Below are 25777 nucleotides of genomic sequence, written 5' to 3'. Positions count from 1 at the left end.
CTCCCCTAAGCGTTAGTGTCAGGTTCACAGAGTGACCTGATTTCTTAAATGCGGAAATTACATTTTTTAATGGGCAAAATACATCTCACCAGAATTATTCCTTTGGAGAATTTTTTATGTGCATGTAAAATTGCCTTATAAGCTAAAATTTTTATCTTCTTGACTAGTAATAAGAGTTTCTGTTTGAAGTACAGACCCATTTTATTGATCAGGTATCTGCATTTATGATTGTGAAACACATTGTGGATAGAAAGTTGAATATTTGTGCTTGATACTTACAGACGAGAAATGTAAGTGTAAGTTATCTTTTTGATAGGTGGACTATGTTGTTATAATGGGTGTAGTCGGGTCAGTATCTGGGTAGAATTAGGACATTGAGGTTAGATCGGCTTTGAGTATTCCCTGCCCCTGAGCCCCACCTGCTTCAGGTGCACCTTTTAGAAGACCATACCCTGAATCCTTCACTGTTGTGGGGGTTCACGCTCTGGGTGACAGTGGCGCAGAATTAAGCAAATGACTTTGAGCTTTGACCAGCATTACCATGGGGCCAACAGACTCATTCTCTAGGGTCAGCCTGACCCCCGTCTTTTGTTCCGGTGAGTTCTTGTGTGACATGAGGCCAAATAGGACAGTCACTAAGATTAAACTAGTGACGAGGTTGAGAAAATCTTCCCCCACCCCCAAAAGAGAAGATATTTTGGTCACTTTGGAAATTATCTTTGAAATATACTGAGATTATATATATATAATCTCATACTGAGATTAAGACTACCCTTTTAAAATACAGGAATAGGGATGCCCTTTAGGATATTCAGAATAGAATTTTTGTCTTAAATAAGCTGTCTACTCTGTGTACATGTTAGGTAGGTTTTATTGCAGGATGAATGGTAGTCATTTTAGCTTTAACAGAGTTCAGGGAACAAGAACAAAAACCCCCAGTTTCTTCAAAAGACAAATGGTGACTCGTGCTGTATTAGAGTAGTCCAGGCAGATCAGTCTCCTTGGCAAAAGTTAATTTCTAGTGTTGTTGTTGGATTAGATGGTGTTGTTACTCATCTAGGTTAGCTTAAACAAAAATACACCTAAGTACAGTTAGAGAGCTCTGATCTGTTGTTCTAACCAGTCAGTGTCTGCTTAGATGGGTCTGATCCAATATCTTGGGTTCCTTAAAACTCTAGGACGTCCCCGAGGTACCTTGCCTGTTGCTTAGTGTTCTCGGGGTCTGGGCTGTGGAGCAACTGCACCAGAGTTGCCTAGGAAACCTGAGAGTGGGCGGCCTCCTGGGCCTCCCACAGACACTCCCACCCTGTGTCTCACTGCCACAGACTTCGTGGGTATGTTTGCGTCTGTACATTTATTTAAGCTACCAAACTGTTCTTGCCTAGAGAAGAAACACTTAGAGAAGAAACTCCTTTGCCTCCTTTCCCAAAATACAGCAGAGCACTTATCTCTGAGAACACGTTGAGTTTGGCCACCAAGGTTCCATATTTCCTTCTTAGCTGCTGGCTAGGTTGACATGTTCACTAGGTGCTAGTTGGATGATAAGCTAACTTCTGACACAAGACTGACCCCTTTGATGGTTACCAGCCCAGGCGTAAGCCAGGCAGAACCTTCCAAACCACACACAGAGTAAGTAAAGTAAGGGTGTGAAGGAGAAGGCAGTAGGCTTCATCTCCGGGTTGGGGGAAATTAACTGCTGGAGTTATTTTTGTTTCGTGTTATAACAGATACCAAGTTTTTTTCCAAGTGTCATGTCCAGAGAAACTTGACATTTAAGTGTCAAAATTTAATCCGCGAGGATGTCAACTCCACCGGAGCAGGGCTTGTCCTGTGTGGTTGCTGTGCAGAGAGCACCTCCTAGAATAGTGTCTGGCACAGGGGTATTTGCAGTCGTTGGGTACATTAGTGAATGTCTTGATTGATTAAACACTGAGTAACTTTCCAGGTGTTTTTCGCCTGTCTTACCATCTTTATAAGTCACACTGTCTATAGTTCACACATTTTTTTTGGATAATTGGTATTTTTTTATTTCTGACTCTAGGATTAAAAGCAGATTACCCTTTTTTATTATTTTAATTTTATTTTGTTTTTAAGTAAATTGTATGCACAACGTGAGGCTTGAACTCACAACCCCGAGATCCAGACTCACATGCTCCACCCACTGAGCCAGCCAGGCGCCCCTGAGAGCAGATTACTCTTCGAGAGAGCCTTGCGTAGTGACAGACAAGTGGGGGCTCTGAAACCCAGGAGAGGCATGTGGCAGTAGCTGTGAGGCGGCCATACGGTGTCTGCTTGCTAGTCTGGTCACCTGTGGATGGGGCAGCTGTGTCCCTGCAGGCCCAGAGAGCAGGATGGCATGAAATGACTCACACCAAACCTTCAGGCTCTGAGGTATAGTAGGCATTCTAAGAAAAGAGCTTTCCTTTCTCTCAGGGGTGAGTTGACTTTTTTAACGGCATCTAAAGTTGGGGGGAAAACCACTTGATTGCTGATAGTATAAAAGGAATAGTAATGATCGGGGACCTGTGACAGACCAAAGCACTATAAACCCAAGAGGAGGAAGTGAGCTATTATATCACCACCTGGCATCACATCTACCCTGAAATTCTGTTTCTTGCCAGTTTTGGCCATTTAAAATTTAATTTTAATAGGCTTTTACAGAATTATGATAAAACTGTGTGGCAAACATACAGCCAGAGTAATTTTTTATGTGGTTGGGGGTGTATTCAGGGGCTTATCCTAGACGTTTCTCTGTGGTCAGCCTTCACGTTCTCTCCTAGGGCTTTCTTTAGAAACTTTCTTCCCCTTGTCTTACTCACAGAGCACAGATAATTCTGGAGAGCACCCATGTGCATTCCTCGCATGTACATCTGCACGAGTGTACACACACAACACACACACATACACACACACTCCATGCCCACCCTCTCTCAGGCACTCCCTCTTTGTGGGCATCATTGTTGGATTCCTTTGGGTAAGGGTTGGGAGACAAAGAAGATGGGACAAGAGTTTTGAGAAGACTTCATAAAAACTTTTTTTTTCAGAGTGTGCTTTTAAGTGCTTTTATAGAGCTATGAATCAACATCAGATTTATTTACAACCATAAAATTTAGAAACCCCACATACAAAATATTTTTACGAAAATACAAAACAGAAAACCATATGTCTAGGATTGCAAAATCTGATCATTTCAGGTTTTTAAATATTTTGCTGTGGTCAGAACATACCCCGTGTGTCTAATTGTGACTACAGCGTGTCCTTGCTAGCAGTGAGTTAACAAGTCACAGGCCCAAGAACCTCATCTCTTTTCTTGTGCCTGCAATGCTGGACTGTTCACTCTGGAGTATGGAGAATGCCATCTTCCTGGTGCCTTTTAGGGTCTTTTGATGACTCCTGTTTTGCTCCCCTTCACATGACTTTCCATCAACAAATGGATGGGGGGACTGGGTGTGAATGTTAGTGACAGCTTAATGAAAAGGCAAACCTCCCTCTTTTTTCTTCTTTCAAAAATGCATTTGCTCCTTTACCCAGAACATTTCCTCTCCCTGTGTGGGGTTTGCAGATTTGAATCCACCTTTGTGGGCTCCATTAATACTAAGACAGAACTCACAGGTATGTCTTAATTTGGGCACGGGGTAGCACTTGTAAGGATGGGGTTGCTGCACCTGCTGCCATAGAAACGAGCTCATTCGAGTAGCTTGCTGTTCTCAGGTTTTCTCTTACTCTATAGATTGAAATAGGACCACCGCTTCATCCCTGTTCCTGTGTGATGTTTGACATTTCCTTAGGAATTCTACCTTGAATTAAGGTGTAGTGACTTTACCAACAACCTGGATTTTTTTAATGTTCTCCTTTGTGTTTCAAGTATGATTTTGCGGGGGAGGGTGTCATCTTTATTATACCACTTTTGTGTTCGTTTGTCTTGAAATGGAAGCATGCTCATTCATTGGCCAGAATATTTTTAGGTTTTATAATTCCGAGTCTCTGGTTTTGAAAAAAATCAGTTCTTTGTCCATTACTCTTTAACCAAACTGAGGTAGCAGACCTCCCCACCATCACGTCGTGCACAGTCCTGAAGTTAGGGAGAGTCTAAAAGCAAAGCAGAGTGTGTGAGATGGGCTTGCTTCTAGAACGTGCTAAATGATCTATGGAAAACAATGTGATTTTGTTCTGTTTGTTCTGATGCAGCTTCCAGGAGGCAGTCTCAGGCTGTACCTGCAGATATGCGCCCGGAGATGTGGATTGCACAGGAGTTGCGGCGTATTGGAGACGAGTTTAATGCATATTACCCAAGGAGGGTAATGATGTTTTATTTACTCCTTTTCCTCACACCCTCCCCCTCTCCACAATTGTTTTTTTTTCCTTCCCGCTAAGATGACTAGTAATAATTCTGCGCTTACTTGGGAAATGTGAGCTATTGCCTATGTGTGACCCACCATTGTTTCTCCTTTCCCGTTTTCCATTTGAAAATGTTTTATGGATGAATTCAAGTCCCGGTAACGAAATAGAATATGGTACAAGGGGGCACAGGCATTTCATTAGCACAGACCTTAAAGCGTCCATGCTAAGAAACAGGTTATGGATCTGCTTTGATGTATTCCCACATAAACAGTAACATAGTTTTCAATCCGTACAGAGGGTTTCTGCATTCCCTTTGGGCCGTTGGGATCAGAGGTAAAGACTTACTAAACCATCCATCTTTAATCAGCCAGAGGCTGTGATGCCCGAGGTAGTCCTGTAACGGCACCCCTGGAGTTTGACGGGTGACCTGTCAGAGCAGGAGAGCCACCCCTTCAGTCCATGGTGCTGTCAGCAGGCCATTAACCAGGGGTCTGGGACCTGGGGCATAAAAATGTTATACCCCTAATTGACTGCCACTTACATTGTAAGGCATTCTGTTGATTTAAAAAAAGCAAAAAAAAAACCCTATGTTGTCTTCTTCAGACACAGTATATTTTGTTGATTTTGCCCATTGGCAGTAGCCATTACCACTTGAACACCTTTTGCCCACCGAAGACTTCCAAAATGTGTGGGCTTCAGCTCCGGGAGTTTGGGCTTTTATGAGCATATGTGAGTACTTCCTGGAAAGGGCACACTAGCAAAGATTTGATATAATTTTGGCTTGTTTACATTTTTCCAAATGACCAAGTATGAGGATATCCCTATTGATTTATCCAAAAAGAAGACACATCTTATTTTGTAGAAAAAGCTATAATTGTTACTACCATTCTTTCTTACTGTGCCACTGGTCTTGTGGCTCCTTTTTTCTGAATATTATAGCTTCATATAAGTATCCCTTTGAGTTTTTTTTTTTTTACCTTTTTTTTTCCTCTGGAAGGAGAGGTCATGCTTAGAATACCCCAATATTTGCGTTCTGTTTTAAATATTGGTCTCTTTTTTAGCTAAGTGTCGCTTAGTTTAGTGGATGTTACGTGTTAATTGCTTTGAGTCATTCTTGCTTTCCTGTCCGTGTAATGCCTTTCAGGCTTTTTTATACACATGGAAACGTCCTCCCATTTGCAGAGGGTCCCTCATTTAGTCCTTCAGTATAGGGTCCCTGTAAAGGAGCCAGGGGTGCTCTGAAAACTCCCGTTGGATCCTCCTCATACCTTCCTATGGGTGTGTGTGTGTGTGTGTGTGTGTGTGTGTGTGTGTGTACGTGCATGCATGCACACGTGTGTGTGTGAGTTTGATGGGAAATGTGCTATAGTACGATTCTATCATTAAATGAGAACTGTCACATTGATGAATGGGTTTAGGAATCTCTTAATGTGGCCGTCTTTAGCTGGCAAGAATATCCAGTATCCTGCCTCTGCCGTTTACGGTGTATAAATTCCTTCTCAACCTAGCTCTGAAATGGCAGTTGTTTTTAGAAGGTTGATTGTTTCATAATTTCCCACTAGAGTTACACTTCCCCCAATCCCCAGCTCCTTTGCCGTGCTTTTCCTGAAGGGATTTTGGTGTTCCTGTGTGTGTGACTGGACTTGACCCTCTTGCTGGGCCAGGAGAGACTGGCCAGAAGCAGGGCCCCAGTGCATTCATGATGACCTCCTGCTGGGGTGGGAAGGCTGATTCTGGGGGACATGGCCATAATTCAGCAGGAAAAGATGGCGGAGTGGCCTCTCACGATGAGCCTAAGCAGCGAATTGACCAGCGTGCTGGGTCTGCCTCCTCCTGCATCTTGAAGGAGTTTGTAGACGTCCTTAGGCCAGATCTGACGTGGATGGGGCTGCCCAAAAGAGAGGAGGCTGTTGGGCCCTGGTGCCTTCAGAGTCCAGAAACCCTGGACACCGACAAGAACCCACACAGCTCCACTTTCAGGAACTAGATCAGAACTTTGGCCACAGAGCTTGAGGTCTTGTAATGATATTATGTGTAAGTTTCTCTTTAAACTTTACACAGGGTATCAGCGACTCTCTAATGTTTCACCCTGGGCCTGCCCAGATGGACCCAGATGGACCTGGTGCACCTCCATGGTGGCCTGTGTGGTCAGTGATAGACACACCTGGGCCAGCTGTGGCATGGGAGTGGGCACACAGCGTAGGCCAAAGAGGTGGATGGTTCTAGTCCCATGCAAATGGGACACGAGCTGTGGGATTGTTTTCATTACCTTGTCTGTCCATGGGAGGTGAGAGAAGCAGTGTCTGGCAGATTATGTCCTTCCTCCCCTCCTCTTCTCCCAGGGTTACTTCACAGTTTAATGTTTAAGAGGATATTGGACATGGCCCTGTCTATTCAAATGAGATGCAACCTGTTTGTTCTCAGTGCTTTTGGTAAAATAAATGTAAGCTAATTTCATTGCAATATCACACTGTTTTCTGGTTGTAAACCTTATTTTGCATCTCTTAAAAAAAAATGAACCAATGTCAAAATGCAGTCACTAATAATTTAAGGGACTCTAGCTTTCTAAGTAGACTGGGGATATTGGGGGAGGCATAAGGACAGACTCTAGGTTATAACCTGTTTTTTCTATAATGAAGGCAAATATATTCTCCAGATTTTATGAATTGCCCATTCCAAACACCAGATTCTGGATAGTGATGCAGTGACCCCCAAAGCGACAGACGCCTCTTGATATTGTTGGTTAAAAGTAATCCAGAGTCTACAGTGTCCATTCACTGGGGGTAGAAATCTGGGGAAGAAATGGGAGGCAGTAGTGGAAAGTCACGCGTTCAAATCATCTGCTGTCTCACAAAGGGGAGTCACTTCTTGGTGAGTGGTGTACAGCCCCACCTTGCTTTATAATGGTTGCTTGCATTTTAAATATTGAGTGTCTTTATTTGCTTAATACTATTACAGTACCTTTTCTAAAGTGTTGGTCTTTTACTGCCATGAGCCTTGCAAAGCCTGACAGGATATTTTCCCATTTTTTCAGTTAGAGCAATAGAGGAAGGTGTCGTGTAGTTGTCATGTGTTCAGTCCACTTAAGGGCAGTGGGGAAGCGTATGAAACGGAGCTGTGGAGTCTGAATCCTTGAAGGAGGAGGTGTGAGAGGCACAGGTGAGCGCAAAGTCCCAGTGCATGTTCCCCTTTTCTTTTGTGACTCCGTGTACTTGCCCCCAAACAACCCCGCCAGGGCAGAGCGACCCATGTCCCCCTCTGTCTGGTAAGTTTGACTGCTCCAAGTCTGATGTATTTTTGTAACTTTTTGTTTTGAAATAATTTCGGACTTCCCATCTAAAAGTCGCAAGAATGGTACAAAGAACCCTCTTCTACCTGCCGCCCGAGTTCCCCACCATTCCCGTGTTGCCGCATCTGCTTTAATGTTCTCCCCCTTTTATACCTGTGCACGTGTCGTTTTCTGGACTCCGGGAATAAATGCTAGGTGTGATGTTCTTTCGCCCTCAAATCCATCAATGTGTGTTTCCTAAGAATAAGAGTATTCTCTTACATAACCGCAGTGTAATTCTCAAAATCAGGAAATTAGCAGTGTGACAGTACTGTTATGTAATCTGTGGACTTCATCCAAACTTTACCAGTTGTGCCAAAAATGTCCTTTATAGTAACAAAAAAAAGTTTTTTTTTTCTGGCCCAGGATCCAGTTTAAAGTCATGTGTTAAATTTAGTTATCTTATTGCTTTGATGCCATTGATTTGGAACTAATCCCCCGTCTCTGTGACTGACATTTTTGAAGGGTCAGGACAGGTATTTTATGGATTCTCCCTGAGTTTGATTGGATTTGTCTGTTGTCTCCTTGGGATAAGATTTGAGTTGTGTGTTTGGGCAGGAGTATGGCAGGGGCGACATCGTGTCCTCTCCCATCAGGTCCTCAATGGGGAGTCCGTTGGCCCTGTCACTGGTGATGCTGACTCTGGTCAAAGCTGGCACCTTCCAGTCTAAAGCCACCACGTTTCCATTTGTAATGGGAAGGAGGTGTGTGTAGAGGATGAACAACTTCCTTTCCCCATTATATTTTTATCCCTTTCATCGGCCTATATTCATGGGTCCCTGTTTAATTCAGTAGGTTCCTCTGCATTATTATCCTGGGTACTTACTTTGATCCTCAGATTGTCACAGATTTGGCCAGTGGTGGGCCTCTGGTGTGTTTTCGCCTGTCACTTCAGCATTAAAGGGCCTCAATCATGCAGGCACATCTAGAACATGCTCCAAGACAAAATCCAAGGGCCCGTGGAGGTGGTGGAGCTACCAGAAGGCAACTGTTGCTGAATGGCCTACACCCACACGGTGCCGTGACTTTTCCAGCCCCACTCGGCACCCCACCCCTATGTCCGGGCTCAAGGATTGCTGGGGAGAGTGGAAGTCAGAGGACTTGTAGGGAAGAAGATTTCTCAGAGAAGCTAGATCTCTGTTTTGAGCTTTATGAAGAGGGTGAGTGGCTCACATTCAGCTGAGTGGTGGGGCATGGAGCACTGTGTCCTTACCGCCCATTCTAAGGGGATGGTCCACTTGGATGGGATTCTTAGCCGTGGGCCAAGGGTGCAGGCCTGTCTGTGGAGCATGTGCTGGGCCCTTCAGAACATTGGAACATGTGCTCTTGGGGTAATTAGACCCATCCTCTACCCCATGTCTGCTCCCATCTTCCCCATTACCAAGGCTGCCATCGTTTACCTTTGGTGGCCTCCCCCAGGCCTTGTAGTCAGGATGTCCAGCCTAGGTTGCTCTGTGCACAGGTAGACTTCTCTTGGTTGACAGTGACTTGGGGATGTCCTGGCCATGGCCTGCATTGAGCAGCAGCATGTGAAGCTACGTCAGACCCTCTAGATGGGCCAAGAAGTGAATGAAAACCCTTTCATTGTTTGATCCCAAGAAACAGTGTATCTTTTGTTTATACTGCTTGCTTCCTACTTCTTCTGTCCCAGGCATGTGCAGGCATGAGTAGACTGAACTGTGGGCCAACTGAAGTATAGCACCAAACCAGACAAAGTAGAGAGGGAAAGGGAGGTGGCTCACAGACCGGTTTAGGTGGAAACAAAAGCTTAATGGAAGTGTCACCCATTTGCATTTTCATACACAATACATGAACTTGAACTCTTCCTCTGCTGTCCTTCCCAGGACGTGAATTCCCTGTGCTGTCTGATTCCTGGTTTTATAAATGATACTGTTCCATAGGTAATGTACAAGGGGGAGAGATCTAATCGGTAGCTATCTTGTTTGGGAATAGCATAACCTGAACATAAACCCCGAGATGTGTGTTCTCTGACAACATTCCTTTGAGTCCCTCAATAATTGAACATAGAAGCTTAGTAAATGAGCCACTTTCTGTTACTGTTTGAGCAAAGAATAGTGAAAAATCAGCATATGAAATAGTACATTAAAGCTAGACCCATCTCATGAGATGATGAGTCGCCCACAAGTTGATAAAATGACAGTTTTCATAGCAAAAACTGTTGTGAGCAGCTTAAGTGAATTAGTGCCCGTCATTGATCTGTGACACAGTTTGAAGATTCGGTGAGTGTTTCCCTTCCAGCTGGAGGAGGGAGCTCAGGGTTGTGGCTTTAGAAGCCTTCCAATGCCCCCGTCGCAGAGTCACTGGAGCCTGTGTGACCCAGGAGTTCTCCTTCCTATGGCTTCAGCCCTTCGTGTTTTTCCCTGAGACCTTCGGGACAGCACGTGGTTCCGCTGATCCCGATGGCAACTGTGGATGGCAGGTTTTCTGGAGGAGGGCATTCCATGACTCAGGGATAAAGTGTGATCTTACAGGAAAGCAGGGCTCATGGACAAGTGTGAGAACTTTGGGGTGAGGCCTTGAATCCTACTTTATCCATTATATCCTCTAGGCGCCCCATTTTCTCTCAGCCTCCTAGGGATGTGGCGAAGGTCACAGGGACCCATTCAGGGATGGAGCTAGAAATTGCTATCATCGCTAGCCCGTCATGCTGGGGTCTCTCTGCACTAGAACTGAAACATTTCTCAGCTGGTCTTCAGAGTTGAGACAGATGCTGCTGACTTGGTTCACTTGTTCAGCACCCTGCTTGTGTTGAGCCCTACCGATGCGTGCTGTCTGGGTGTGCACAAACAGGAGACGGGGCTGGGGCGCTGGGGTGTGTTTCAATGGCTGGGTGGGCATCACCCTGGGTGCGGTGGTGTCCATACGTGCTGCCCGCGGCTGCCGCTCCATCCGCCTGTGGCAGGTGGGTACACCTGCACGCCTGCCTCACGGCGGGTGGGGAGGACCCGGACCATTCACACAGAACTGTTCAGAGGTGCAGGTGCCCGGAGGGGGACTTCAGAGAGGTCTGTCTGGGGTTTTTTAATCTCTGGAGGAGGAAATGAAGATGCACATGAGGCGAGGCTTGCAGTCTGCAGCCGCTCTCACCATCCTTCGCTAGCCTTCTCCCAGCTGAACCAGAGCAGAGCGCTTGGGGCTGTGGTCACAGTGCGTTACGTCTCAGCAGCGGTTCTCTGGGGCTGGGGCATTTCGGAGCGGTGTATTCTTGCTCCGGGGCTCATGTTTTGTCTGATGGAGCCCGCCTACCCCCACCTATCTCTGGCTCCTCTGTGGTTGGTCCCCATGCAGCGCCACACGTCCCGGGCGACAGTCCGAGAGAGCCAGCGAGTCAGAGATCTGCCTGGGAGAGGGCTGTGCGCCGTGCTTCCCAAAGAAAACCCTGGGAATGCAGGACCTGACTGCAAGTCAGCAGGGGAAGCGCTTGGTCTGCGGAAAGTCTGAGCTATAATAATTTCTTTGAAATGATGCATCAGAAGTAAAGGAGAGGCAGATTCACACAGATGGGATTTTTCTGTGACTGCCCCTCCTGGGGAGGTCAGCCACTGCTCCCGAGGTGGGAGAGCTCCCTCCTGCTCAGCCTGTGGGAAAGGCTCTGGGGGAAGGGCTCCTGGCACCCTTTCCACAGCTGTGTTGACATCAGAGTGAGTTAGGCACAAGCTATGCAAATCCCCCCGTTGCCGTGGTGATGAATAGAAAGTGAATCTGGGCAGCGCTGCAGCATCGGCCTGACACCTGAAAGCAAGAGGCTGTCAAACCTACTCTAAAATCTGGGCCAAGGTGGAGAGACCCCCGCATCTTCCCAGAGATGCTCCACGTGGTGGGCCCTTTTCCTCTCTGATCTCTGCCTCTGTCACTTGTCATGTAAAATACTATTTAGGTTGATGGAGGTTATGAATGCATAGAGGTGGTCTTCCATCAGGATCGCTCAAGCTTGCTCTGCCCCCTCCACCCACCCACCCAGTCAACTTGAATTATGGCAACAACACCCATCCATGTCCTGGAAGATGCCGCGACCTCCCCTAGGGGACCAGACACCACCCAGACACTCACGTGACACATCCCCGCTTGCCGACTGGGGCAGATGTTCCCTGTCAGTCTCAATTGAGAGAATTGAATTGAGAGAAAAGAATTCACAGTCCGGAATTCTGTCTCTTCTAACATGTTACCACTCAAAGATTACATCCTTTTAAAAAGGAAGGAAAAAAGTTAAGGACCTGTTAGGTATTCAGTGTTGAAGTTCTGTAAGAAAGGGGGTTTTTTTGTTGTTTGTTTTTTGGGGTTTTTTAATGATTATTTATTTATTTATTTAACAGACAGATCAGAGGCAGGCAGAAAGGTGGGGGGGTGGGGAGCAGGCTCCCCGCCGAGCAGAGAGCCCGATGTGGGACTTGATCCCAGGACCCTGGGATCATGACCTGAGCCAAAGGCAGAGGCTTTAACCCACTAAGCCACCCAGGTCCCCCAATAAAGGGGTTTTTTGAGCAAGTTTAAAAATTGCTGTATGTCTCAGAGTTCTATAGGTATTCCTGCTTTTTCATTTGTCTCTTAGAATTTGCTTTTGAGCTCTCTGGTATAATGGTGAAGATCAGGCCGTGTTTCCCTTGTTACTTTGACTGCCAGGAAGCTCTTACCCAAAGTCTGGCTCTCTGGCAGTAGACCTCAGCCCTGGTTCCCAGGGTAAGTCTCTCTTAATGTCATTTCTTATCTCTCTTAACTTTCATGTTTTTTATGCTGTGCCCATCTGTGGTTTTTGTGCTTAAGCTCCCTTGAGTAATGCCAAACGTATATGTGTTGTACTTTCTGAGTCCTTTGGCCCAGTGGGGTTTGGACCAGCCTTTGGAGTGTGGATTAGTGAGCTCTTATGCTGAAGTCTGAGTTGACTTGATTTTGATTCTACAAGCTTGGTCTGTCCCCTCGTCTGTGAAATGTGGAAGAGAGTTATACTGGCCCACAGCTCGTTGTGAAGACTGAGAAGGTGTGTGGTATGTCATTTTGTTGAGTGGTGGCAGTGAGTGACTCTTCAGGACCCCGGGCAAGGGCACCCCAAGTCTGAAGGCCTGGTGTGTTTCATGCGGCTTCTCAGAGGCTGGGCTCGTCTCTGCCTGCGGGAGAGCAGAGCTGGCCCCAGAGCTGTGCTCTCTGGTTGTGCGGTGCTTATCCCAACCACCCCGGACTCAGGGTCTCTTGCATCTGCATGCTTGCTTCCCTGGACTGGGCAGGCGAGGGTGTTCTGCTCGGATTATTTTCATATTACGATAGTAATTGAATTCTGATACTTGGTTGTTCCTCTCAAGTGTAAGTTGAAGGCGGTCCTCGTGCAGACGCCTCTGTGGAGGCTGGTGCTGTGTCCTGTGCCTGGCTGCTGCAGGCAGAGGTAGTCCTGTGTTTCAGGGCCGTGGTGGCTCAGGGGGCCCCAGCTTCTTGCAAGTCTGCCCGGACCCCACTCAAGGGCGTTCCTTTGGCACAGCCCCACCCCCAGCTGCCACCCAGGTTGAGCCCATGTCCTCTAGTGAGGACATAACGGAACTGTTTGGGGATCCCCTGCTGAATGCTCTCAACACTGTCTCCAGGGACACTTCTCAGATCTTCCAAGAAGCGCACCTGAGTCTCCAGCAGGGAAGCCTGTCCCAGCTCTGGGTCTTCCTGTCCTGGCTATCCCGTGGCCCCGCTTGCCTCTCTGGCGGGCACTGCTTTCTCTGCCATTTCATCTACCTTGTGTATTGCTGTTGTCCTATTACCCCATTTATTTGTATGGCTGTTCCTCACCAGAGCATAAGCTTCATAGAAAGAGATGCTGTCGCACTTTTCTTGCATCTTGACTCCACCTCGGCACAAGCCTCCCATTTTCCTGGAATGCATATGTGTTCTTTGCCTGCAAAGAGGGAACTTGAATCCTGATTCCAGGAGCAGGGCAGCAGCTATGGCTTTCTTACGGACTGCTGTCACTGTTGGTAGCACTCACGGTGGCCCTTGGGCTGGGCATTGCTGTTCTGCACTTGTTGCTGATGACAAGAGGAATTTCGCAACGAGCCTAGTGGATGCGGGCTTTCCGAGGCAGGCCCCAGCACACTCCCTGCCCCGTGCAAGCAGGACTAGGGGCTGCAGTCCCTGACCCAGACAGGAGCATGGACTGTCAGAATTAGTTCCTGGAGGGAAAGCTGAATGTTGAAGGAGTCCTCTTCTGGACACATGGGATGGCCATAAAAGTCAATTACCCCAAAGGATATAGTTCCTGATCTAAACCATGGAGATAAAAGACCCAACAGGATGGGGCCCTATACTTCAAGCACTTGTGTTTTTCTTGTGTGTGTGTGTGTGCGCATGCGCGAGTGTGAGCAGAAGAGATCACTATAATGCATAAATTGTTTGTACTTAGTAGTATATTTATTTTAAATAATCTCATTTATCCAAATGCAGCCCATTAACATATCTTCCTAAAGTACTTTTATGAATTAACATAAAACAGCATTACACAATTCTGATCTAAGAAGTGTTTTCTTAAAGAGGGAAGGAACCAGGAATGTTCATTAAGCATGAGAAGGTATATTCCTTTGCTAAGACTGCCATAACAGAGTACCACGGGGAGGGGGGTGTTGAACAACAGAACTGTTCGTTCACAGTTCTGGAGGCCAAAGGACTGAGATCTCGGGCTGGCTGTGCTGACGTGTGCTTGGAGCTGTTGGCCGGGGCCTGGCTGGGCGCCCGTGCCTCCTGCCCCATGCTGGCATCACCGGGCACCTACCGTGTGCTGCTGTGAATGAGCCAATGCGTGTGGCTGCAGGTGCTAGAGGGCAGCGAATCTGCGGGAAGCAGGGGCTGCCTGTCCTCTAGCTGCTTCGGAGCGACAGGCCGTACACGCTGAGCTGTGCCAGCTTCACCCAGCTATGCCAGTGGTCAAGGGTTTTCGGGACTGGCGTGGCCTTGAAATTCAGTCGTAATGGCTTCCTCCATTGAATGTTGTCCAAAAGCAGTTTCTCGCTGGCTTAAAAGCAAAAAGCGTGTGCCATGTTGTCACGCGCGCTGCCTGAGAGAGTAGGCGTCCTGCTGTCCTTCCTAACTGAGTAGTTGTAGCATCTTATTGCTCAGAGATTGGGTGTTCCTGTTGCCAGAATTTCCTCCCCAGCTTCCTTTGAACACCTCCACGTCCTTTACACTTGAGATGCAAGCAGAACTCTAAAGAACCTGGAAAGACTCTTCTTGTGATAAGACTCTTAACCGTCACGGCCGCTGCCATCTACCCGATGTCCTCAAAGGGTAGGTGGGGGATTTCTCCTGTCAGACACAGTCAGTTCTGGAACATAAAATGAGCTGAGTGGAAGCAGTTGGGATCTGTCCCTAACGTGGCCCTGTCCCCTTGCTGGAGTCACTTTGACCCCATTCTCTTGTCTTACCGAGGCTGGGAGTGACACCTGGCTGACACAAGATTTCCCACCTTGAAGAGATTGCTTAGCCCTGTGCATGCTTTCTTCATTTTAGTAAGTCGTGGTTTTATTTTGAATAAGCCTCTCTCAACCTATTAATATTAGTCTCAACTAAAATTAACCTTCCCCTAAATTATTCTCACACAGAAAAACCAAAGTAATTTTGAAAGTTAAATCAAAACAAAGCAATCTTGTGTGTAAAACAGATAAAAATCACAGACTGTGGTTACGGAGCGCCTGTACAGGAATCGCTTACAGAAAGCTGATTTCCTCCAGTCTGGTTATGGAAGGAGAACGGGAAATGCCCAGGCCTTATCACAATCCCGCCCTGTCAGACCAGTGCTCGAGAGCTCATGTAAACAGTCGCAGGCAGGGCGTCCGCTCGCAGCTGGTGTCTGCGGGCAGTGTTTGCGTGTGGCGGGGGACGCTCATTCCCAGCCCCACTCGTGGCCCCTGGGTTCACGGTGGTGTGTTGGAAACTTCACCTGCCCGAGGGAGAAGGGGGTTTGTGGAGAGCTAGCTGGTCTCCGGCGTCGATGACTCACTGAGGAAACGAGGGCTACAGACCTGAATCGTGAAACGGGTTGTAGCTCCTGGAGTAGAGGCAGGTGTGTTCCTTTGCCGCCTTTGGCTGCTCTGAATGGCCCCCTCACACGCACTGGCAGGATGGATTAGAACTCAGAGATGGGCCCTGCAGCAGACCCGAGGACCTGAGACCTTTCATCTGGCAATTTCCTTTCAAATGGTTTCTCCACTTGTCGTAAACAGGGTGGTCACTGGCAGAGATGCCTTTTTAAAAAATTTTAATTGTTCTTTGTTCCCCATGTGGGGTGGGAGATGGGGGTTGACCCCGCCTGTGTGTGCATGTGACCGTGGACACTGCGCTGAGCCACCCGTGTTTACATAGCAGAGCTGCCCACCCCCCCATCAGCCAGAGGCTTCGTGACACATCGGTGCACCACTTGATATAGCTTCTTAGGACAAATTACCCCAAATCACTGGTTTCTCAAGTAAACTAGCGCTACCAGAAATTCACCCTTGGGGGAGTCCGCATATTTGAGTGTTAATAACCTGGGTAGTGAGACAGTCACTTCACACCTCTCCTCTGTCCCCTCCATCCCGACCTCTTCCCACAGGACGCCAGCCCCCGTGGATCGGGGGATGGCTGTCCTCAGCACCTGCACACAGGTGGATGCAGATCGAGGCCATTCTGGCCAGTGATGACCTTGCCTGTAGAAAGAATAGGTGTGTTTTTACAGAAGCAAACTGATTGTCTTTGAGGTTGCAAGCATTCTTCTGGTTTCTGTAAAGCAGGTCGGCATGCTGCTGCTCATACTGCTCCTTCCGTAGCGGGAGGTAGGAAGGACTTGGGCCTCGCAGTCTCAGGGGAAGGACCCGTGCTGGGAAGCTTCCGCACTCGCAAAGGGGTGCCCCTCCATAGCTGCGACAGTGGGACTGGTGGTTCCCTTAAAGACAGGCCTCCCCCACCCGAAAATAACATGAGGGCTGAGAAACTAAGAAGCTTTCCTGTTGTTGTTTCAGGTCTTTTTGAATAACTACCCAGCAGCCGAAGCCCACCCCCAAATGATTATCTTACGACTGTTACGTTACATCGTCCGCCTGGTGTGGAGATTGCAGTGACGACGGGTTCCTCGCGGGGCCAGATGTGTGCAGACATTTCGCTGGTTCCGACCAACAAGCCCAGCACCACGGCTAAGGGGTGCCGTTGCTGTGCGGCTGGCGGTTCTTCCCCCGAGAGGGCGTGCGGGGAGGCCGGCCGACGCGATCCGAGGACGCTGCGCTGCACGTGGACTTGACCTTTCTGTTGACCACACGGCAGAATTTCTGATGGAAGTTTGTTGTGAATGTAAATGAGGGAGGAGTCTTTAAAAAAAAAAATGTACAAATCATGATAACTTTGGAGCAGGATTTTATGCAAGAATGGTGTTTACACACGGTGTGGGTTTTTTTTCCACCTTCTTTAATAAGAACAGGTTTTTCAAAAAGGAAGTGGAAACTTTTTAACCAACTCGTGAATGATTTTTGTACTAAAATTTTAAGAACCTATTGCCTACTCAGAGGATTATGTAAACTCTGCAGTGGAAACTGAGCCAGCTAATTGATAAAGCTGCCTTAGTTTATTTTTAGAGATTACTGTACAGAATTTTTAAAGGGGAGAGGTATGAGATAGCCCCCTCCCTGCCCTGCCATTGGCTCTTTGACGTGCTTTTTTTTTTTTTAATCATTAATACCAAATAAGTTCTTATGAAACAAAACCAATTAAAGGGGCAGAGGGTCTGTTGTCCGCCTGTATTGCTATGCCACTCCCGTTTTGTAAATATTTACTTACCTCCTTAAATTCAGTTGCATCCCTGGCAAAATTTTAAAACTCTCTTCGTGTATTTTTCCTCGTCTCCTTTTGTGATGCTCCTCTGGTCTGTCTGGAGGCCGATGCACACAGGAGGTCCAGCGTATTCTCATCATGAAAGGAAACTGGGTCAGAGCATGAATAAGGATCTGCCTGTGACCTCCACAACCCCATTGGCTTGTCTGTCGGTAGCTTATTCACTGGGACGTGCATGGTGTTGGTTTTCACTGGTTTTAATGGGCTCGTCATTTACAGGTGTTCTGAAGAAGGAATAGCAGTACTAGCACAGACAGGTACCGTGCCCCTCGGCACTGTGGGCTTCTCTGGTTGCAGACTCACCCGCAGTCACAGGTGCACCGTCAGCAGGGGCCGCAGGTGGTGAACGTGCCCGCTCGCTGATCTGGTGGGACTGCAGGTGTCAGAGCTCCAGCCCTCGTGGGAATTGGCGCAAACCACGGGCGGGGCTTTAGGCGGCTGTTTCTTAGGCTTCCAGGCTTTTCATACAACTCCAGGTTCATCTGGCCTTTGATGCCTGACGCTTGGTTCCCACCCCCCCAAATCCACTTCTGAACGAAGGCCTAATTCTGCCTTCAGCCGTACCGTAAAAACACTGCATTGGAGTCCGATTCTGAAGTGGGCTCTCAGCCTCTGACAGATGTCTGTCTGTCTTGTTCCGTTATTCTCGGGACAGTTGGGTGTTGTTGGACCACGCCTGGTGCACCCACCTTTCTTGGGCAAGCTCTTTTCTCCACATCTGCCTGGGGAAGGGTGCCGCGACTAGAGGGTCCATGAGTTGGTCTGTCATTTCAAAGGCAGTTAAACAATTCGGGGAGACCCAAGAGAGATCGGGAAGCAGTGAAAGAGGAGAGGTAGAGATCATTTCGTGAACCCTAAAACTTCCAAATTTTGAAACCCCAGATCCTTAAATGGCTTTTTAAGAGGAAAACATTTTTCAAACAAGTCAGCAGTGCCAGTCGTTCTTGTTTTGCTTTGGGCCCATAGAGGACCAGAGTTTTCACGTAATTAAGTGGGGAAATCCGTTTCTATCTTGATAATTCCATATAAATATATATATATACATATATATGTATGTATATATCTAAAGCATATACGCATTTTCCATTAGGTAGAGATATTTGATTCCAAATATTCTTCCTTTTTTAGGATTTTCTTTTGCCCCCAAAGTCTTGTTGGGGTCTTGAATATTTTTAAAGCTATGTTGAGTTTCAACTTGTGTTCCTGACGTGTCTCGAACCCCTCGGTAGGGTCGTGAAGTCCACACAGTTGTAAGACAGTGGTGGACCTGCTGGGCACACACACACCAAAGACGTATTTGGTTCTGGGCACCTCCCCCAGCCCCACCCCCCCCCCCCCAGGATCTCCATACTCGGTGCCAGTCTCTCTGACTGGAGCACTTTACTCTGTTTCTTCAATACTGCAGCTCCCTGGGCATGGTGCCCGAGGGCTGCGTGCTGGCATACCTCTGGCTCAGTGGCCGCCTGGCCTCCGGGCTGGCCACAGAAGCAGCTTGTGAGGAAATCAGAGATTCTATGAATTTGTAGTATTAAGGAGCAGGAAGTTGCACCAGGACTGAAAAGAGAGATGACTGGATGTCTCTGTACTGTACGTACCTGTTTATCACGCCGCCTCCCTGCGGAAGAAGGTATGCCTAACTGTGGTAGACCTTTGACTTTTTATTGTTTATTTCTTTTACTTTTTGTAGGGAAAAAAAAAAAAGACTAGATCCCTTTTTGGAAACTGAATGCGGGTTTTGTGCCTTGACCACCTCTTGTCCCATGAGGTTTGTAGAAAGTGTCCTGTGACTTATCACAGAAATGCAATAAACACATGCAAAAGAGTCCCATGACAAATTCTTCCTGTTACCTGTACTCCCGCCCCGAAGTGAGTTCGCCAAGAGCTCCTTGTGGGGTTGCAGGAAAACCAGGCAGAACTTTCCTTTGATTAAGAAGAGTGTACCCCGTAGAGAATAACTTTCTCCTGTTTCCCCTTCTTGATATTGTATATATTTTGACTATTTATTAGATTAGGAGATCACATTTTACTTACCAACTGAGCCAAATGTCTGTGTGCAATTGTGTTCCCTTTCCCTCTCTTGTAAAATTTTGTACAGCCGAAATGAGTAAAGATCACTGTTTTTACTAAACTTTTTCAGAATTGAGGATTGTACATATTGTAGATTCTTTTTCTGTGTAATGTGTCCTACTGTTTCATAATGCTGTAACTTGTAGAAACGTTGTATATTTATTTCCTGCTTATTTAATGTCTTACGTTCTGAAAAGTGTTGACCTCCCTGCTCCCCCCCCCACCCCACCCCTTCCCCTGCTGTACCATTCATTGCTTTGGCTCTGAGGTGGTGACTGTTGAGCCCCACGCTCTTCCCCAGGCTGCCCTCCAGCTTTGGTTCCTGGTATTTCTGGTCACATGGGTTTAAATTCTTGGGGTCTGCTGTCCTGATGATGAAGTGTGTGCTGAGCCATCAGTGTAAGACCACAGATACGGCCGGCCACAAAATTCTACAAAAAATAACCAGTGACTTTCTATTCCAAAAGGGCCAGCTTCTCGTGGATGCATATTCTATTAAGGCCAGCCCATATCTTTGTTATTTTTATTTTATTTTAACGTATTATTGGCCGTTGGGACAGCCTTTTCCATTGAACAGGTATCCCTAACAACTCAGAGTTCAGAAAAATAAAAACGGGCCCCTTCTGGGGGTGCTGCCAGGAGTTGTGCAGGGCAAGAGAAAGGGACAGATGAGCCAGAGTGCTCCTGCCTGGAGAGGGACATCAGGACCACCACCTCATGCCACTAATCCATTTTTGGCAACTGGTGAGTAGTTGAATTATCCCCTACCCGCTGTGTCCTTGGCTCTGAGGTGTGGGCTTAATGGTTTTTAGGAGCTAATTGTACAGAACCACCCGCCCCGCCACTTCCCCCAGCCCTAAGCCCTTTGGTCCTTACCTTTGATCAGCCTGCTTCAGGTTGTCTTCCTTCTGCTCTGTTGGCTTCGAGAGAGGTTGGGGGTCCCACTCGACTGGATGTTAAGATGTGAAAGCTCACGGAAGCTTTAGAGAGACTGCCTAGTGGTCCTGTGTCAGTAGATGGTTCTAGCATCCCTGCTGATTTAGCCTGGTGCCTGTGTGCGTCCACTCCCCGCTCATGTGGGTGCAGGGGTGGGTCCACACGTGACGCTAAACCAGCTGAGGGGGCTCCTTCCAACGGCATTGTATTCACAAAGCACCCTTGAGCTCCCAGCTAGGTAACTTGACTACTTTTACTTGGGAATCAGAATTAGAAGCTCTCTGAAGTTGTATGTCCAGGTTCTGTGACCACTAGTTACTGTATCAGAACTCATCAGGTACACATTCATAAATAGCACTGATCTGTCTGTATACGGACCCGTCACTAACCTGTTTCCTAGGACCCAGCGTATGTAGCATTTGTATTTGCGATTTCCCTGGCTTACTTGTGTTTTGCACTGATGAATTTTGACAGGGTAATTGCCACTTTACTTGTGCAATACTGCTGTAAATAACTGCAGATTTTTTTTTTTTTAAGAAACTTAATCTTTTATGTTCTTAATGAAGTTTATACAAATAAAACTTTCAACTAGTTTTCGGTGAGCTGTTTGGTTTGTTTCCCAGAGTGCTGGAGAAACAGCTGATTCTCTATGAATACACACACCCACACCTCTGCCCTTCATCGTCCCGGAAGGCATTACCTTACGTGTAGATTTTAGGAGTTCTTGCTGGAAGACAGCTCTGTGTAGCATACTTAAAAGCAAACCACTCTTAAAAGTTTTGAAGTGGCTGGCCCACATAGTCAGATATGACTCAGCACCTGGTTGGGGGGGTGGTGTGTGGGGGTGCTGGAGCCAGCCCTGTATTGATTAGTGATTGGGGCAGAGTCCTGCCATCCATCCCATCCTGTCCCGTAGCTGGAAGAAAGGAAAAACAAAAGATGGGGAGTCTGGCTCAACTGTGGTAGCAAGGACTCATCTAGAGCTGAGGGTATCACCAACAGGTGTGTCTGGAGCCCTGTGTGTGAACCGACCCAGCCGCCTGGTGAGGGCTCCCTGAGTGTTGGCGGTGCTTTGCTGCACAGAGGGGCTGCGAACTGTGCTGAGGGATGGCAGAGAAATGAAAGCTTGGTTTGCGGGGTCTAGGCTATAAAATCCGAAACAAGTAATTATGTAATTGACCACTTTCACTCTGAAATAAATGCTGGGAACGTTAAAAGACGGGCTGAGCTTTGCTTTAAGCTGGTAATCTGTCCATGCTTTTGATTTTAATTAAGCAAAGCAATACACAAATATGGTCTCGTCCCTATAGATACGTGTGTGTCTAGATTTATTTCAGATCATGTGTATTCCAAACCCAGCTTGCTTGGATTCCCATCCCCAGTCCTCCTTCCTCACCCACACACAAGTCCGAATTTTTCCAGATCCTTTTCGTTGCTCCGTGTGTCTACCCCATACTACATTGGTTTTGCTTTTTCTATAAATGCTTCAATTCGCACATGATTCTGACTTAGCTGGAGGTCTCACATCTTCCCATCGTGACTGCTTCTTTCTGACCTCTGTATCAAGTACACACAGATAGGCTGCTGGTCACCCGGTATCCTGCTTCTGGCACTTCTGGGTCATCAGGACTGCCCTGCTGCCCCTCCCCGGCAAGCGGAAGGGTTGCGCGGTGGTGGTGGTACAGGGAGGTGGACATGGGAGAGGCTGCCAGCCCAGCTCTGCTCACCCAGCCACCAGCAGCACATGAGAATGCTTGCTTTCCCTCACGCTCTCCGCCAAGTGTCCGCATGTTCTTATCAGCCCAGAGGACAGGGAAGAGTTGCATTGTTAGTCGAATTCAGATTTTTCTGTTGACAGAGAATGATCTCAGATATTGTTGGTATGTGCCTTTTTGATCAAGGCCTTTGCTTGCAGTTCAATGGGGTTTTTCATTTTTTCTGTTCATGAGCTCTGTAAAGCATGAGTAAGTAAAAAATGTCTCACGGGTCGGAAATAGCTTTCCTTTTAGTCTGTTGCTGTTTTCCCCCAACATTGGATTATCAAGATTTCTGAACACACAGAAAAGTTGAAAGAAAGAATTGTACAGAGAACCAAAACACACCCACCCCCTAGATTCTACCTTGCACAATTTGCTAGACTTTTTTTTTAACATCGCCCATCCACCCACTCATCTGCCTACTTCTCAGTGTGTTCCAGAGTAAACCGTAGTCCTCGGTACTCGTCCCTAAATAGTTCAGCACACATATTATTTAGAGTTGGTTCTTTTTTGTTAATAAATTTCTCTTTTGAGATAAAACTTACACACAACAAAACACAAATATTAAGTGTGCATTTGCTACGTTTTGACCAAGGATAAAGCAGTCACCCAAACTTCCATCAAGATGAGGAACATTGCCATCCTTCTAGAAAGTTCTCTCCTGCTCCTTCCCAGGCAGTCCCTCCCATCCCACCCCAGGGGTGACCAGGGTTCTGATATTTTTTTTCCCACCGTAGACCAGTTTTTGTGGATAGTTTGAATAGAATCGTGTAGTATGTTTTTTGCGTGTGTCTGGTTTCTTTTTTGCTCAGCCTAATGTTTTTGAGACCCGAGTTATAATCAGTAACTTCATTTATATTCAGTTGAGTATTGTCCTACTGTATGAACAGATGACACATGGTCCATTGCCTTGTTCATGAACCCCTGAGCTCTTACCAGATTGGGGCTAGGACCGTATAAAGCTGCTGGGACTATCCTTCCTCACGTCTTTTTGGGAATGTATGCTTTACTCTGTCGTGTGTTTTTTTCCTGCCTGAGGTGCACTTGAGGTAGTCACTATTACTTTAGAAGTCAGCTTTCATCTTCCTTAGGCTTCCGTGGTTTGTATCTTGAAAGACCTTCCCTCTGCTCAAGTTTCAAACACATCACATTTTATTCATATAATTATACAGGTTTTTTTTATAATTTTTAATCTGTCTGGATTTTTTTTAATGATATGTTGTATGAATCTAACTTTACCCACCCCTCTCTCCGCACCCCTGCCCAGACAGTTAAGACTCCTCCCTTCTCCACCAGCCTGAAGTGGCTATTTGACATCTACCAATTTCTGTACAGGTGGTTCTGTTTCTCAGTTCTTTTCTTTTCCATTGATCTTGTTTAATCTACATTATCCCAATTACTCTGGTTTTTCTTAATTGAAGTATAGTTGACACAATACTAGTTTAAGGGGCACAACGAGAGTGATTCGAAATTATGAACATTACAAGATGCTCCCTACAGTAACTGTGGCCACCAGCTTCACCATACAGAGTCACCCCAACACGAGGACATTCCCTAGGCTGTACTGCTCAACTGTGGGACTTAATCTGCTTTACAACTGGAAGCTCGTGCCTCTTCATCCCCTCCACCCATTTTGCGTACCCCTCCAGCCCCCCTTTGATTACTCTAGTTTTATGTTTTTACATTTCTTATCCTTATTTTTCAAGATTGTCCCGGCCATTCGACATTTGGTCTTAAACGTGCATTTTAGAATCCGTTTAAGCTTGAAAAATTCTGTGGGGATCTTGTTTGGGATGATGGTGACTATATATGCTTTAGGGGAGCACTGTCATTTTTCCAAGAAGTTTTTCAGGGTGGGTAGTATTTATATCCATCTGTGAGGTTTGCTGTTTGATGATTTCAGTACACTTGAGTTTTCTCCCATACATCCTGCACATTTCTTGTTAGCTTTTCTTTATGAGAGGGAGGGGGATTGTCCAGTGTCCAACCCCCCATCCTCCCTTTCTTATCTCCACCACAATTTCCCTCACTCTCCCTGCCCCTGGCACTGCTGAGGGCAGATTCATGTCCTAAGCTTGGCCGATGTAACACTTTGAATCTAGAGCAAGCGAGGCAAAGAGGGGCTGTTGGCAGGACGGCATCCTTGAGGCTGAGGGGGCATGTTGACATTCCCTAGCCGTAGTACTCTGCTGCCCAACCACCAGCATGCCAGTGCCTGGTCTCCCAGCTTCCTTTGTGTTCTGTGAGCCCGGTGCCCACCGCTCTACTAAGTTCTCTGTGCGCTGAGTTAACCGAGAATTGTTGGCAGCCGTGAGCGCTAACTCATTCCTACCTGTCAGGAAGGGCTGAATAAAAAGGTGGTAAGGAGTTCTCTCTAAAGAAAACGAATTCAGAAGGTGAGAGGTGACAAGCTGATAAAATTCTCTACCAGGGCAAGACTAGATAGGGTATGTGAGAAGATGGAAAATGACAAGGCAAAAATTCTCCAACTTTCCTAACTTTTACCATGGGGATCTCCTTTCCTGAACACACTGTTTCCTGAGACAACCCCTGAGTCTTTAGAAGTCATTGCCAAGAAGATATAGTAGAATGTCAAAGGCCCTTCCTTGTTTCTAGAATGTTCTGCCATATGATACCTGTGTTACCAGAGGAGAAGCAGCTCTACGATAACTTCCTATCTGCTAATGAAACCAGATCGAACTTGGACAGCCGCTCTTAAAATACATCCTAAAGATGTCAGGTTCCATTGTTGACCTTCTGGCCCAGAAAGACATCAGAGGGTTTATGCAACCTCATTTCTCCGTTAGTAACTTAGGTCATGGTTTTCCTAAAAAATTCATTTGTTCAATCCAAGTATGTAGTAAGACCCTACCATATCCCAGGCACAAATGAAAGTGTGAAAGTGCTTAAGACGAGGACATGCTAGGGCCTGTGTTGCTCCAGGTCTCACGGGCAGAGAGCAGAAAGACCCCGATGAAATGCTGTGGTGGAATCCCAGGGAGCAAGCTGTTTCAGGAGCATGGAGAAGCAATGGGGAGGGATGTATGGCTCCACCTGTGTCTCCCCTACCTCCCACCTGACTCCAGAGCCCCCTGTAGTGACACGCCTAGTGACAGCTAACCCCTGGGCATGTATGTGTGAGGTCCTGTTCAGAGTATCTCATCATCTCAAATAGTCCTTTGAAGAAACTTATTACCCCAAGTGTCCAGATAGGGAAACTGAGTCACAAAATATTTAAGCTACTTGCACAGGGTCTCCGAGCTCGTGGTCATGGTAGTGACTCTGCCAGAGCACATAGGAACACTCCCCTTCCTCCTTTCAGGTCCTGGCAGAGCAGGAGGCTGAGACCAGGCAGGGTGCCTCAGATGGGATGCCCATGAGTCTGCCTTGCCTCGGAACAGTTCCAGGCATTCTGGGAACTTGTGACTCTCTGGCCTGGTCCCAACCGCCTTGTAGGGGTAGGAGGGGTTGGGTGCTGTGGGCCCCAGGGCTCGCTTGCATC

General features: G+C 47.0%; 1 protein-coding gene across 5 annotated transcripts in view; it reads left to right on the top strand.

Annotated features, from left to right (window-relative positions):
- BCL2L11 (BCL2 like 11) overlaps positions 1–18497 on the top strand; it is a 43811-nt gene extending 25314 nt beyond the window's left edge. For all 5 annotated transcript variants that reach the window (XM_080813039.1, XM_080813037.1, XM_080813038.1 and 2 more), the window contains 2 exons: positions 4189–4298; positions 16654–18497. In XM_080813039.1, the coding sequence (XP_080669165.1) occupies positions 4189–4298; positions 16654–16752 (209 nt within the window). In that variant the 3' untranslated portion in view covers positions 16753–18497. The remainder of the gene's footprint in view (positions 1–4188; positions 4299–16653) is intronic.
- The last annotated feature ends 7280 nt before the right edge of the window (positions 18498–25777 follow it).

This window comes from Martes martes (assembly GCF_963455335.1).
Source record: "Martes martes genome assembly, chromosome: 9".
NCBI lineage: Eukaryota > Metazoa > Chordata > Mammalia > Carnivora > Mustelidae > Martes > Martes martes.
The sequence above is the reverse complement of the archived record's forward strand: the minus strand, read 5'-3'. Positions and strand labels throughout refer to the sequence as shown.